The following is a 14,804-nucleotide window of genomic DNA, read 5'->3' as shown; positions in this document are numbered from 1 at the left end:
GGAGGTTACCGGGTTGAGGTTATTCATCTGATGGGAACAGGTCTTGTGAAGCACATACTCTACACGCGAGGTTTCGAGGCTTCGAGTCTCAAGAACAATCAAGCCGTAGAAGCGTCTCGCTTATTGGCATCCATATTATGTCCATCGTGATCAGAGATAAGATATTTTATGGCTCGAATCACTGCTGTGGAAATTTTCCACAATCATCATTGTAGCAACCAGTGAGCTTCAATTGATTACTTCAGTCAACTGAGGATATGCTAGCAATAATACTTTTAGAGCTCGCATTTCTACCAGCATTCGTAAAGAACTTCGAAAAGTTCATGGATATACGAGAATGTACTCAGGGGATAGGTAAGTTAACCACCGCATCCCCACCATCCCCACCACGACCACCTCCACTTCACAGTCCCACTCCACCACCCACTCACGCAAGATGCGGCGGGCTACGTACTCTCGGAATGTCACGCCTCTGGATATACCCTGAACCTGCTAACTGTCCGGTTGGATGCGCAGGGACTGGAGATGTACCCACACCCAGGAAAAAAAAAAACGTGCATTCTAGATCCGTACATACAAATGAATCGTCATAGGCATTACCGACAAAAAAGAAGCCAAACCAAAAGCGACCTTAGAATCAGGCGAGCTGCTATTTTGAGATTTCCCCCCGCGTCGCAACTATAAGCAAACTATAAATCAAGTCTGAAAAGCAAAGAAAAATATCCGTGCGATGGAATGCGCGAAATAACCGCTGACCGAAACTTTGGAATCAAGGCTCTCCCTCCTTCTTCGGCGGCGAGCGATACAGGCCCTTCGTCTCCCAGTCGTCAAACGACGCCTTAGCCTCGTCTAAGTTGCGGTACTTCGTGATCCTAGCTCGCGACACGCCCAAGGTTTGCTCTTGCATCTCCGGGAACGTCCCGTAGATCCCTGCTCTTTTGCCCGCGTGCACTGCATAAAAGTTTTTCCGGTTCTTGGTGTAGCAGGTTTCCGAAATGTAGATTTCCGCCGTTGCGGACGCTCCCACTGCTTCCGAAGCGGGTGTTCGTTGGGGTTGGGGGTCGGCATCGTCGGTGAAGGATGGCTCGGTTTTGGCCACGTCGCTGCCGCCGGATGTGTGCCATGGGATGGAATCGTGATCGTTCTCGAACGTTTGCGCGACGGAATGGTCGGGGAGAGACGCCGTCTCCCAGAGGGAGAGGAGCTCGTCGATTGGATCCGATGAGCCGTCAAGGTAGGGTTGCGAAGGCTCTGCGCTGGAGCTGTCGGAAGGTGCTTCGTCGGATTCGTGCGGATCCCTTTCGGGGCTGTATGTGGCATCTTCTCCGTAAGCCTCCTGTTCCGCATCTTCGAAGTATTCCTCCTCGTCGTACGTCCCCCCGTCGTACTCCACGAATGCAGGGTTGAGGTCGGCGGCCAGATCTTCGCCTACGGGTGGCCTTTGATGCTCCTCACAGGGAAATTCTTCGAAATCCGGAGAATGCTGCGGCTTGGGAAGAGGTTCCTTGGAACAATCCAACACTGGCTCTGGTTCTGGCTCTGGCACTGGCTCCAATGGAGCATCGGGAATGTGGCTGCTCGACCGCTCAGGCGGTGGTCGGGGATTACCGAAGACATCGATATCGGGCTCGCCATCTTCCTGTCCATTATCGATACAATATGCGGGTAGGTTATCGACCAACTCCCGGTAGACCTCGGGGATGGGAACGCTGTCTAGGTAGACGTTCCGGAGAGCAGCAGATTCGAGGTCCTCAAGGAAACGGTAACGGACGATAATCTCTTCCTGCTGGGAGGCTTGCTTCCCGGTTTTGGCAGTATCATCCGAAACGGAGGAGGAATCGTCTGTGGATTCCCCTTCGGAAAGTGGGATTCGCGTGGGGTCGGTTGCGGATTCCGAATCGGAGGCGGACTCGCGCCCAAGTCGCGGTTCGGAGTGACCTCCACCGCTGATGGGGAACTTTGCAGGAGCGACCGGTTCTGTCGCATTTTGTTGTTTTGTTGGTCGTGGTCGTAGAGTCCGATGCTCATTGACATTCCGGCGCGGCTTCGGTGCGGATGGCTTCTTCTTCGGAATCACGGAGACCTCTTTTTGCCGTTTTGCTTTCGGATTGTGCGTACGCTCAGGCGAGGTGGTGGGGAGTGAATGCCCCCTGTCGACGACTGGCGAGGCGTGTCGGTTTGCGACAGGTTTCAGGGGCTTTATTTCGGTAGTGGTGCTGATGACTGGATCCAGAGGTTGCAGGGCTAGCTCGCCTCGACGGCGCGGGCTTTTCCCATCGGAAAGCTGTTTTGCCGATGCGGGCGAGGATGGGCCTGGCACTGGATCCGGAAATGCAGGTTTCGCCTTGCGGCGCTGCGGATCCCACAGGGATGGCTGATCGGCGGCGGGGAAATACGTCGTAGGTCCCTTCCGCCCGCGCGGTTGAATCTGCTTGACCGGTTCTTCGAATCTGAGCTGCCGCCCCCGTTGCGGTTGCGGTTTCCTAGCCAGTTGTGGCTCGGGTAGGTCGTGCTCTTGTGGTTGCCAGGCAGGCTCGGGGGCGGTGGTGGAGAATTTGTCGTCCTCGGATGTCGAGTCCTCTGAATCCGAGTATGTAGGGGGCGGCCGAACATGTGGCGCTCCAGGCCTCGTGCTGAACGGGGGTTGAGTCCGCAGCGAGTAAGGCCGTTCACGGGGGCGGCGCTGCCCTTCGGAGCCATACTGGTTCCATGGGCGCTCCCCCCTGCTCTGTGGGGGCACCGGGTTTATGGGGGCGGGCGGGGCAACGGAACGCTGGGTCGCCCATTTCTCGGCGGAAGTGTCCGTCCTTGATGGCTGAAATTCCAGTTTTCTGGGGGGCTTCAGTATCGGTTTTGGGACCGGTTGAACCGCGAGACTTTTGAGGATCGGCGGCGGTAACCTAGATGCATCCCGGTGTGCTGATGATGGTGGTTGTTTTTGCCCTGGCTCTCGCCCAGGTACGCCCCAACCCCGCGGCTGTCGTCCCGCAGCTCCCTGCGTGTCGGGAGCGTCCAGAGTTCGGAAATCGCGCGCGGCGGGGTACTGTAGCTCATCCGCGGAGCCTTTCTGGTTTCGAGATGGTCGCTCCGTGACGTGTTCCGGTTGCTGTGGCCATTTCTCTGTGGCTTTCGCGTAATCGTGCTGCTGTTCGGTTCGTCTCGCAGAAGGATAGTAGTGCTGAACCGAAGCTTGGGGGAAAACATATTGAGCCGGCTGAGCAGCCGGTGTTAGCCAGCGAGTGCCGGTGTCTGGATTGCTAGCATACGGCTCATCAACGGCGTAGCTTGGGTGCTGTCCGGCCGGCCGTCGTGGTTGCTGTAGAGTGAGGTCCGACCGAATGGGGCGGTCGACGTCTCCGACAACTGGTGTCGTCTGGAAATCACCGTTGCAAAATTCGCACAAATCCTCGATTCCCATGGATTCCCGATGGAGCGCACAATGGGACGCACAGAACTGGCGCCCGAGAATTTTCAGGTAAACCTTACAGACCCCGACGCGGGTGCACTTTGCCCAAGTGCAGGTCCCCGACATGGCGGCGACTCTGATGGAGGATGGTCTGAAGATGTTGATGATGACGATGAGGATAGCGTCTCGACTTGCTTGTATCGGGAGGGCCTGCGGAGTGTCGGTAAGGATCGTTGGCGCAATCCGCAGAACCAGGGTGACTGGTTTCCGTGGTTTGTCCGGTTTCAGACCCCGCACTGACCCGCCGATCGCCCTGCGTACATATGGTGCGGGGTACAAAGGCTTGGTATGGTTGGGGACACGTAACATAGGAGTGAAAAAATGGAATCTTTTCTAGCGGCCGCAACGCTAACATTTAGCGTGTGGTACAACACATGTGGGTGTGGCTGTCGCCTGTCGAAAAGTCGTCCTGTCTACATATCTATTACCCACACCGTCGTCCGCACAGCAGTGGGCACAACACCCTCGTCCGCCCAACACCATCGCCCGCACAGCACAACCATAGCAGATTCCGCGGCACACCGACTCATGTCCTTCATACAATCCCATCGAAAATGATGTCAAAAGACATTCAGATATTTGCCGCGATTACTCGTCTCATAGTAAAATTATTCTAAAACAAAATATTTACAACTAGACTCCTCCATCAAAGTCCGAGACTTGCTGCTGGCGATGGCCTCCCATTTGGTTTCATGCCATATCAGGTGATATGTCGTATTTATTCTTCGATGATACGGAAATCTAGTTGAATTGCCTCGATCCGTCCATTATCCTGCACCGGTGCTTCACCAGCACCTTCCACTAAGACTACCAATCCAATCTTCTCGTACACAGCTGTTGCAAGCTCAACAGTATATTTTTATACCGTTGCTAGGCATCAGGTTAAAACCTCCGTTTCGGTTTCCATGCGAAAATAAAATATGAGCAGCGGAATAGGTAGTTCTTCTCGACTTTTATCGCGATCAGCTGATGTTTTCGCCGTACAACTGGTTTCAAAATGGTAACTGTGGTAATGTTTGGTTTCGCGTTCGAGAATAACGGTAGGATGCAGTCCGATGAGTTGACGCGTCAATTTGACAGTAACCGGGCACTGATCATTATCACGGATACTGCTGATTCTGTGTTGGATCGGTTTGTCATCGACTTATGGTTGGATACTGCTCCGTTCTGTTGTATTCGTATTTCGAAACGCGGAGACACCGCACACCAACGGCTGAACTTCGTTGAACTGATCCACAGGTAAATCAGCGGATTTATCCAATTGAAAGAGCTGCTTCTTTCAATACGACGTGTAGTGTAGGAGGAAAGTCATAACGGAAGACATTTAGTCGAAGTTATTTGGATGTGGTGGTGGTAGTGGTGGTGGTGGTAGTGGGAATGGTTGGTGGTAGTAGGAATGGTTGGTGGTTACGGTACAGACACGGAACCCAGGGGTGAAAACCTTTCTTTGCTACAAGCACGTGACTCCTCGCCACAGCCACACACTTTTTTTTAGGATTAGCTTTGTGGCCGTTAGAAAAGATTCCGAAAAATGCCCAACCCCACCCCCGGTTTAACTCAACCACAACACCCAGAAAAGTTAAAAGCGATCTGTTACATAATAGAGGAAGGGTTAAAGTAGGTCGTAGCAGAAGCCAAACTTCTTTAGAAAGTGTGGTGAGTTAATCATAACAGGTTGAAACAAACTTATTTGTATGCGGGGATTTTAGGATGTCGCCTATTAGCGTGATACACGAACCAGCACGTCCGGATTTGATGGTTTCAGCCACGAACATGAGGTGCGGCTGATAGCTGGGCGCAGTTTGCTGCTAGCTAGTGGATAGTTAGTGGCTACAGATTGTGGCTAGAGATCGTCGCTACATACTATGGGCTGGTGACTATTGGCGGGTGGCTGATAGACTTTCTTGCTCTGCATCCTAATCGAGTATGATTTTGCCATTTCTTCGTTGTTTGAGTGAATCTTCTAGTAAATGACTCTAATGTAAGGCACTCAGTTGAGGATTACAGTCATGATACCGGGTTTGCTGTGATGACCAATAGGTATGCTAGCCTTCAAACCAATCTCCGGTCTCATCCTCGAACCCAGTGGACAGATATTTCTGGCATTCCGGGTACCTATACCTTCATACCTTAAGCAGCAAAACTGAAAAGCAATCCAAACAGTCTATTGTGACTTGCAGTAAGCATATTGAATCGAATAAAATCGCCCCCTATCCCCCTGGCCATAAGTTGTGGTCATTCTTGATTCCGAATCCTAGTTTTTTCTCCTCCCCTTCCATTTAAGCATCAATGCATTCGGCCTCTCAAGATCATGGCGTAGGAACATGTCCTTTCCTCCCCACTGTCCAGCTTCGCCTCGATCAGTCTGCGGCGGCTCGCTCTGGCTTTCCCGATCCCCGTAACGACATGCCCTGTGGTTGCGATACGCTCGACGGAAATAACACCATGTTCTGTTGCAATATAACTCACTTGGTTTCTTAATGGAAGTAGAAGGCACAGACCTTTGCCCTACATCCTACACTCTTGGGGCTCTCGGCTATCCTCTCTATTCACATCGATATCAATACTACCTGGTATAGGTCTGTCATGACCACGATGTCAAACTTATTCCATCACTCGTAGAGCGAGTGACCTCAAGCGCACACGGTCAGGCGGGACAAATAAAAAGTGATGCACCCCGAGCTAGATCACCAACTTCATGACTACTTGAACCCGTGTCGCTGGGCCAGTGCGGTAGCAAGAATTGACCGTTAGGTCACTGCGAGGTTCCCTTGTGTAGGGCCAGGGTTCGAGATGGTTCGAAGCTGATCACGAGGACAAGGTTTGATCACTTTCCCCCAGCCTACCCAGCCTACTGAACCTACAAAACAGGTAATAGAATGAGCGGACCCTAGCGACTCTAGCGGAATTCTTCGCCGACAACCACTACAAAAACCCCTCCTTCTCTTCTCTACAATCATCCTTCATCACTATCAGTTATCGGTAGCAATACTTCAACTCCACAAACATCCCCTTCTAAGCCAACACAACCTCCCGTTACTACTATAAGTTATCGTCAGCAATCCCTCAACTGCCACAACCATCCGTTCCCACTATCGAAGCTGTTGGTCTTTTTGACAATCCAGTTCACCGTGGAGGCGCTAACACTGTTCTTCAAGGCAACCAATGATACCACTCAGAATCTTCATTCCCTCCACCATGCACTCTTCGAAGGGTAATATGACGAACCATAAGTACGTATCTCCGAGTGTACGACAGACGCGGAGCACGAGAGACTGACTTAAATAATCGATACGGTGGTGTAAAGAAGACACCGTTCGGCGCCCAAAACGGACAAGACGAGCCGTTGGATCGCCGCGCTACGGCGGCCTGCTACTACTTCAGCGGATGTTGGGGAAGACTCCAACACCATTCACCGCCCCCCTAGGGCCCCCTGCCCTGCGGGCCGCGAGGAGGGGTGCGAATAGTGGGGAACCTGTGGGGGTTGGGTGACGGCGAGAGTGGACTGGGCGGGGTTCGGCGTGCTTAGGCGCGGAGGGGAGGATATATGTCCTGGTCGAGAAGCAGTAGCTAGCATAATAGCAATCTCAAGCTGCAGTTCGCGTTCATAAATTTTTGTTGCATAATGAGGTAGGTAAAAGAAGATAATCGATTCGGTACAACAACAATATCGTGCACAGCTCTCTCTCTCTCTCGATATACATGCTTCATGAACCAGAGTATCTCGCCATTGATTTCTTCTGAAGGTAGGTCTTCCGTGCTCGGATACCCCGCCAGGGACATCGTCATCTCCTGACGTCCGACATTCTGACATTGTTCATCAAATCACTCGGTAAAGCAACTTATGAAGCCATCGTGTGCCCAGGAGAAAGTAAGTAATATCGCAACAAAAAAGAGAAAAATCCCGGTCTATGAAAGATGTGCGAATATGATTGCTTTTTCGCCATTGAGAGAACGGGCAATACCGGAATAAATATAGCAGAAATGAGCAGTTTACATCCATTTCCTCTTCCGTAATTGCATCATAATCAGTCACTCGTTACCAGATATCACCTCCGTGATTGAGATCTCCGTCGTATCACTCGGCGCTTGGTCTCAGAGGACACTCTAGAAGAGTTCATCACCGACTAATTAATCGCGTGCGAGCTCCATCTGGATTAGCAGAACCAAGTGATCCCGAGCGGGGCGTGGGGGGTGTGAGCGAAGGCCACTCAGCGGGACAATACAGTGGGACAATAGAACCCCAAGTTCGCGCATAAGGAGGAGTAAGGCGACTATGATACCCATCTGTCGTAGAAGGCATAAAGTCGGTGAACGCGCGCGATGCGCAAAACATATTACGCGCAGCCTTCTTAGAATATGGGCAGTCAGTGAATGCGTGAAGCGTGCAAGCAACTAGCTGCGGTGGTGGTCATGAATTGCCGCTACGAAATAGCCATAGGTTGGATTTCAGCAAGGCTTCACTGATGTCGAGTCATATAGTGTCATCTGCAGTGCCCTTGCTGCAATCGCGACACATCTCTTTATAGGTTGGCACTTGCTGTCGGCTTTCATAAGTGCGTGTAGCTCTCGCAAAACTGGTGGGTGTTGGGCTTGACAGCTGTGTTCCTTACTAGCTTCGGATTTAGGGTTGTAACGGAGGATTGAAGGGAAATCACCGGCGGCGATCATGGCTCAATTGGAGCGAATTTCCCAGGTGGTGAGGGAATGGGAGCCCAGTACTCAAGGTCCCCCAGATGTACAAGAGGGTAGCAACCTTGGGTAGAACGCTCTTATGCTGCAGTTCAAGCCCGTTACAGCCGTTAGTTTTGTTAAGCGGATCTGAGCGAACGAATGAGAGTGAGAGATAGAGATGCGATTGCTAGATACAGAACAAAAGACAAGACAACAGAGAGAGTGTTTCAAGAGATACATCGAAGCAAAAACTATATCCCATCGTATTCCTTCCCTGAGGTATCTGTCCGTGCCCATGATATCCGTCCGTTCCCACCGAAGTTATTCCTCAACTCGGTTAATTGAAGCGCGATGTCATTAAACCCGATCCTCGACAATTAGGAGGACCATCACAAAAGTACCGCAGACAACACTCCTCCTGAAGAAATCGCATATGTATGGGCGCACAAGTGGTAATGAAGAGGATGAAATTCACTAGGACACCGTAACGACACGGCCAGCTTCTCCACCTCCGCTTCGGCCTCCTATCACCCCCCAAATGACACCAATCTCCTCCAAAGTTTCAGCCAGCCGCCGCTGTAACTCTGTGATGTTCCTTATTTCTCCGCCCCCCTATTCCTGTCTTCCAACTTCGCAATCATATCCTTGAGACTCTTTATCGAGGCATTGAACACGGTGTTCTCAGCCGGTGAGATCTTCAATCGGGTCATAAATATGTTATGGACACTCTCCAGCATTGACACCCTCCCTTGAAGTTTAGCGATAAGCTTCCTATTCGCATCATACTCCAGAATTCGGAACAGCTTCGCCAGTGAATTGAATCTTGCCTTGCGGTATTCCAGGTCGCAGAAATCCATGAGCCGATAGTATGTCGCAAGGTGGCAGGACCACATGTTCCAATCGGCAGGAGCAACTATGAGTAACGCTTTAGTATCGGGAAACCCAGAGTTCCGCCACCCCCGGTCCCGACTGACGAACAAGCAGATATGTTCGGTGATGAAAGAGTTGATGCGGTGTCGTTGACGACCCGGATGTCCGATTGGAAACAGCTCCTCCACCAGTTTCTCGCCCTCTGCAAGCAGTATCCAGATGTCCCAAAGGCAGCGTACCCAGATGCCTCGGGCAAAACATTTGAATATAGCGAAGTGAAGATGGTCGCAGCGGAGGTTCGCAATCTCCATCAGTTCTCCATATAGGATGTCTGCTGTATGATTGACAATCGTAGCCATATCGATGATGGCGTTGACGGTCGCGAACCCACCAGCCCGTAGAATCTTGTTTCTCTTCTTGTCGTCGACTTCGCCCTGGTCTGGATCTGGTTAGAAATAGTCTCCAAGTGTCGCTCAAACATGCGTTACTTGCCTTCAACCTCCGTGATTTGCTTTCTGACGAACACACGGACAGCACACTCGTAGTAGTTTCTTCCACTGTCGCTCAGTATTGGATGCGTCGGCAAGAGTGCCAAGCGGATTCCGCCTTCGTCGTCCTTGTAAATGTCGTAGAATGATTTGCTGCAGAAAGCGAGTGCGCGTGCATCGTCCAATGAACTGGAAAACTTGAAAATTATCCGAAGCAGTTCTTCCGGTAAGGTATTGAGGCTGATCGATGATCGCTGGTAGGAACTTTGAAGTAAGCTACTGCTTCCTGCGGTCCACTCGAGAATGGCTATCTTGTGACGATGGCGATAATCTGGTGAGCCCTGACGGCCGTCGAATGCGTTTTCAGGTCCGTGGGGGTCACAGTTGTCGCTCGTAGCAGGCTCCACCTTGGTTGTCGGCGGCTCGATCTCGCTCTTGCGCTCATCGTGCACCCCATTGTTGAAATACTTGTTGTCGTGATGACCCCCGTCTGGCTGGGATCCGGACATTATCGGAGATTGTAGGAACGATCGGTCGGGTGTGAGAGTAATGTTTGTTGGAGGTATCTGAGTCTGAAGGAAAGGTAAAAGACGAGGGTGCGCGAAGGTTGAAGGTTGAAGGTTGAGGGTTGAGTGTGATGAAAAGTGTAGAGGAGTCAAGAAGAATTCACCTTCGCTTCCTTCTATCTGTGGTCATCGTTTTTGTGCCTGGCTAGCGACCGAAGAGGCTTCTTTAGAACAAAGAAAACCTTTCTTGAAGGTGTACCTTAAAATGATTCCTGTTTCGGGAAAACCTGCTGGTTAACATTCAAGCTTCCAGGTGCGAGTGACACTCCACACTTTCATGCCGCCAAGACCCATTTGTGGCAGGCTAGGAAATTGATACGATAAATCTACCAGAATATGGATGATATAGATAGAGATGGATAGATGAATAGACATCTGTTCAGTTGATTCTCTACTTCAGGTTGGGCCAGAAAGGCCCTCTATATACACGTTCGTCTTGTCCAAGGCAGAATACTCTTACGTAGGAGATACTCGGGGTTCCTTCGACTTCTGAGACGAGCACGGTCCGTGCCCCGTCATCAGGTGGAGCCTTCCCGATCGTGAGTCTTCTAGAGCCTTCCGGGCGTCTAATCTTAACATAAGTCTACTGGAATACATTTCATCCGTCAGATTTGCTATCCCCACACCTTCGAAACCTGCTCGAACCAGCGCCGGAATTTCCACTGCGTAGGTTGGTAAAATTTTAGTCTACAACCCATTCGACTCCTCCTCGTATCGTTCTAGTCCCTCACGATCTCGGCGTGCCCTTTCCCCTTATATAGGTCACCCTGTCATCTAGGGGGTTTCTATGGCTGGTTGCACCGGACGATGCTCGCTGATATTGGTTCGAACTGTGGCAGTCCGTAGGCTATAAGATGTGTAGTAATAGCAGTTCGTAGCTTAGAATGTTGAGACCACCATCGGACCGCGCAATTGCCAATCTTCGGTAGAGATCTGCGTCATTAGCCAAACTGTCAAATATAGGAGTATGAAGTCTTGATTATCGTCTGTCTTCTGCAGCGGCAGAGGGTCCTCTATATACATGTGCTATCTAAATGGCCTCCAGGCTCGTCTCGTCGGCGGGCTGCTCGTAGACCCCATCACGCTCAGGGCACCAGACGCCTGAGGTCCGGACGCCTCAGATCCGGTCGCCAGTCGTCCGGCACCAGATATGACTCGGACAAGCTCCGGCGCCAGAACTCCACGAGCGATCGGACGTCTACATCTGACACAAACAACATCGTGTACGCTCACTTTTTATGGACAGTAATCTCCAGCAACAGGAGTCCCCTTCTACCCCGAAGAGACCATCAAAAAAGGTAAAGAACCAGCAAAAATTTACATACTCCCGGTCAATCACTCGATCCCGTCGGCGCACCATATCTGGCTCTCTCCTCGTCTCCAGCGGAGCTAGATGCGTCTGGACTGCACCCAATCCAACTGCGATCGCCGCCCGTGCAGCATAGGGAGAGATTCCTGGTGACTCTACTGGCACTCCCACTGGGAGGGTGAAGCTTGGGGGATCATCGGGATCCAGCATTGGCTACAATCTCGGACATTTACACCCATTACCAAATATACCATACGAGCTATGACCGCTGCAAATTCTTGAAACGATAAAACATCGACAAAAGATTGCGACACGGCGTATCACTCGAAACTATTTCGCTAACATCCAAAATGACATCCCCGCCGCCTCAAAAAGGGGTTCAGTGGCCTATGTTTCATTCACCTTGCCCTGTGACAGTAAAAAATCATGTCTCCAACATGCTCTTGCCACCTGTTCCTCTGAAGAATATTAGTGTGCATGGAATGGTAATCGAAAAGCTCAGGGATTGCAGTTGCGCGTCGGTAACGCAAATTGATCCGTCGTTACAGCGTTAACAAACCAGGACAAACCCATGCCTCTGCCGCCAGATGGCCTCCAACACTCTGCACCGGTCGGAGAATAAGGTGTTCCGCTTTGCTTGGACGGGCCGTAGAGAGCGGTAGTGCCACGGGAGGACGTAGGGATACATTCGATTGATCGACGGTTAGTGAAGAGGAAATCGCCCAAGCTCTACTGCCACGCATCCCCGAGGAAGCCAATAGGATAGCATGTCAGCCTATGTGAAGGACAGAGGCCAAAAGAAACGCGACTTGTGCAGTTCTGTGTTCTCGAGACCGGCAAGCTCGAACAAGCACGCCGCGAATAGTTGTGATAGGAAGTCACTCTGCTGATGCTGTACGTCAGTTCCTTAGTAATACCAGTCGGTTATCCAACACGTCCTTGATCTAGATACCGTTCCCATTTTGATACTGCTCGAGCTCGCTTTAGCTTGCTAAGTCCTTCGGGTACCATTCCACCAACTCTGGACATGGCGGCACGGCACGCTCCAAATGACAATTGCGGTTTCTCGGCCAGGGATTTGCGTTGCGGCCCTTTCGATCTATCCACACACAAGATTGCAATGATTGGAGTGGTTCGGGATCGGTGGTGTTGCAGCGCGCCGAGTCGCTGACAATGGTACCTATCACACCCGTGTACGGTAAGATCCTTATCCTTGATTTCGCCGGAGATCGTTTCGACCGATGGATCTGATGGAATACCGATTTCGCTTGTTTCACTGAAAAATCTTACGGCGAAGATGGTGCGCGGTAGTTTGTAGGTGGAATTGAAGTGCTGGAGCTTGCAGGCTGTAGCGGTCGTTCGGGGGGGGAAAGAACTTTGCCGACGACCTAGGGATTTCGTCAATCAGTGGTGCCTTCTTCTGCCGAGTGTACAAGTACACCTACGGGCAACAAGGATAATCGGCGACATGATCGTAGATAATCGACGGCCAAGTGGGGCAGCCGCAGCCAAGACTGACGAGCGGTCCCGCGATACGGGAAGTCGGTTACCGGTAACCAGTCAGCGGTTGAGTGTGGGATCTTGCCGCGCACTTTGGATTTCTAGGATTTATGTACCATTGTAAAAAAAAGGGGTTTTTTTTTAAATAGTGGAGCGACTGTTGTGCCATTATTATTTTTTCAAACCCGTAGGAAAAGTAAATATCACATCGTGATAGTTGAGAATTATACACATGTAAAATTATTGACCTATAGAAGCCACTCAAAACATTGTACATTCCGTGTTGGATTTACAGACGTGTTGCAAGTTTTTAACGGCGGGAGTGGATATACAGTTCATAGGCTTTTCCCGTGAAAATTGGAAGCCGTAGTACAAGTGATCCTGTTTATAGACAGCAAAATGGCCAGCAATTCCCTATGTGTTTAAAATAAAGCGTTTAAGTGCATTAAAACGTTGCAGCATCGTTTTCTTGGAATTTTCGAACCATTTGCGAACTACTTTAGAACTGTTGAAACTTGAGGAGTAGGAGTGAAACGTGTGAATATCAGAGATGAAACTGGGCTCGGGTTTTCTCGCTTATGCAGCTTTTTTTACATTGGTCTTGAAGCACTAAGCACATGGATTTCTATTCTACTAATACTACCTACGAGGCCACTAGCCAGTATCCACGGCGGCCAGTATCTACGGCGCCTAGACAAGCATTACTGCAAGGTGAGCTACCTATAAGAAACATGAGCTATTAGCGAGAGAAGCTATTATGGAAAGGAGGAGCTGCGGTGGGAGTAGAGTCGCGGCGGGAGGGGAAGTGCGGCAGGAGAGGAGTTGGGGTGGGGGAGGAGTTGCGGTGGGGGAGGAGTTGTGGTGGTGGAGAAGCAACGGGGGGGAGCAGTAGCGGCGGGGTGGAGGAGATGTAGGGGGAGGCGGAGTTGTGGGAGAAGACGAAGAAAAAAAAGAAGAAGAGGCAGATGGCTAAGAGAGCATACGACCCCACCATGCACGCCATGACCGCCAACGTTGGTGCCCTCTACTAATCACATTCGTCTTCTCCCACCGACAGGCGTCCTCCTTCGCTTCCTCCTCTTGCCGACACCTCCTCCCATAGCTCCTCCACACCACCAGGAAATAGGATCGCTGAGTAGGAAGGTGTGAGTATCTATATGGGCATTCAACTTAATCAAAACAGCCGGCTCGTGACCATAGCTGCATGTATGGTGTAGAAGTTCGCGAGGAGTATTTGCTGCGGAAGAGATGAGATGGCGAGGATGTAAAAGAGATGAGATTGCGATGCTCCGGCTCAGCAGTTCTTTCTGACTTATCTGCAGCTAGCTTTGAATGTCTCCCGCTGTTGTATGGCAACGCTGGTTTTATCATCACTTCCCGCTCACATGGGCTGTATTTCAAAGTCCGCAAGAATGCCGCTATAAGCTCAAGGTATTGGCAGCGTCATTTCACAAGTTGGCTAAGTCATTCTTAGAGTCATTTACCGGATTGACTCAGTCATTCCTATTGGATGGCTTAAGTCATTTTCATCCCCACCCCCACCAAACTCCCATTACTCGCTCCCGTGGCAGCTCGTCCATCGCTCCCCCACACCGGAAAACAGTAGACAAATGCCGAGAAAACGTTTAAATTGTCGAAACGTGATGACAACGGTCGAAAAATGCCAAGAAAACGCTTAAGTGAGCGAGCACCAACGATATATCTCGAACTTGTGTTTTTACATTTCCTCCATTTCCTGTTTACTTAAAACAACAGCGAGCTTTGATCGAACAACAGCGATATTGGATTGAACGACGACTAGCTGTGATCGAACGACGGCGAGCTTTCTACAAACGTAAGACGAAGTTCAGTCCTTCGGCGAGCGCAGAGGACGAACTAGTGTTTATATCAAGCCTCGGAGAGACTGTTCTGTCGGAGGATTCGTAACCGTC

At 50.8% G+C, this 14,804-nt stretch overlaps 2 protein-coding genes across 2 annotated transcripts; both read right to left on the bottom strand.

Moving 5' to 3' along the window:
* Positions 1 to 395: 395 nt before the first annotated feature.
* BZA05DRAFT_407774 (uncharacterized protein) lies at positions 396 to 3,697 on the bottom strand. The gene has a single exon (XM_051484654.1). The coding sequence runs from the start codon at positions 3,530 to 3,532 to the stop codon at positions 770 to 772; it is 2,763 nt and encodes a 920-aa protein (XP_051336420.1). The 5' UTR covers positions 3,533 to 3,697; the 3' UTR covers positions 396 to 769.
* A 5,039-nt stretch (positions 3,698 to 8,736) lies between these two features.
* BZA05DRAFT_421278 (uncharacterized protein) lies at positions 8,737 to 10,007 on the bottom strand (the record flags this gene model as incomplete). The annotated part of the gene is made up of 2 exons (XM_051485690.1): positions 8,737 to 9,455; positions 9,539 to 10,007. The coding sequence occupies 2 exons, from the start codon at positions 10,005 to 10,007 to the stop codon at positions 8,737 to 8,739; spliced, it is 1,188 nt and encodes a 395-aa protein (XP_051336419.1).
* Positions 10,008 to 14,804: the final 4,797 nt, after the last annotated feature.

The sequence above is a fragment of the Tricharina praecox genome (genome assembly GCF_024521635.1).
Source record: "Tricharina praecox strain CBS 144465 chromosome Unknown BZA05scaffold_26, whole genome shotgun sequence".
NCBI classification, from domain to species: domain Eukaryota; kingdom Fungi; phylum Ascomycota; class Pezizomycetes; order Pezizales; family Pyronemataceae; genus Tricharina; species Tricharina praecox.
This window is presented reverse-complemented; position numbering and strand designations above follow the sequence as displayed.

Coding starts and splice junctions, on each gene's coding strand:
- BZA05DRAFT_407774 (XM_051484654.1), bottom strand. CDS start 3,532: ATGTCGGGGACCTGCACTTGGGCAAAGTGCACCCGCGTCGGGGTCTGT.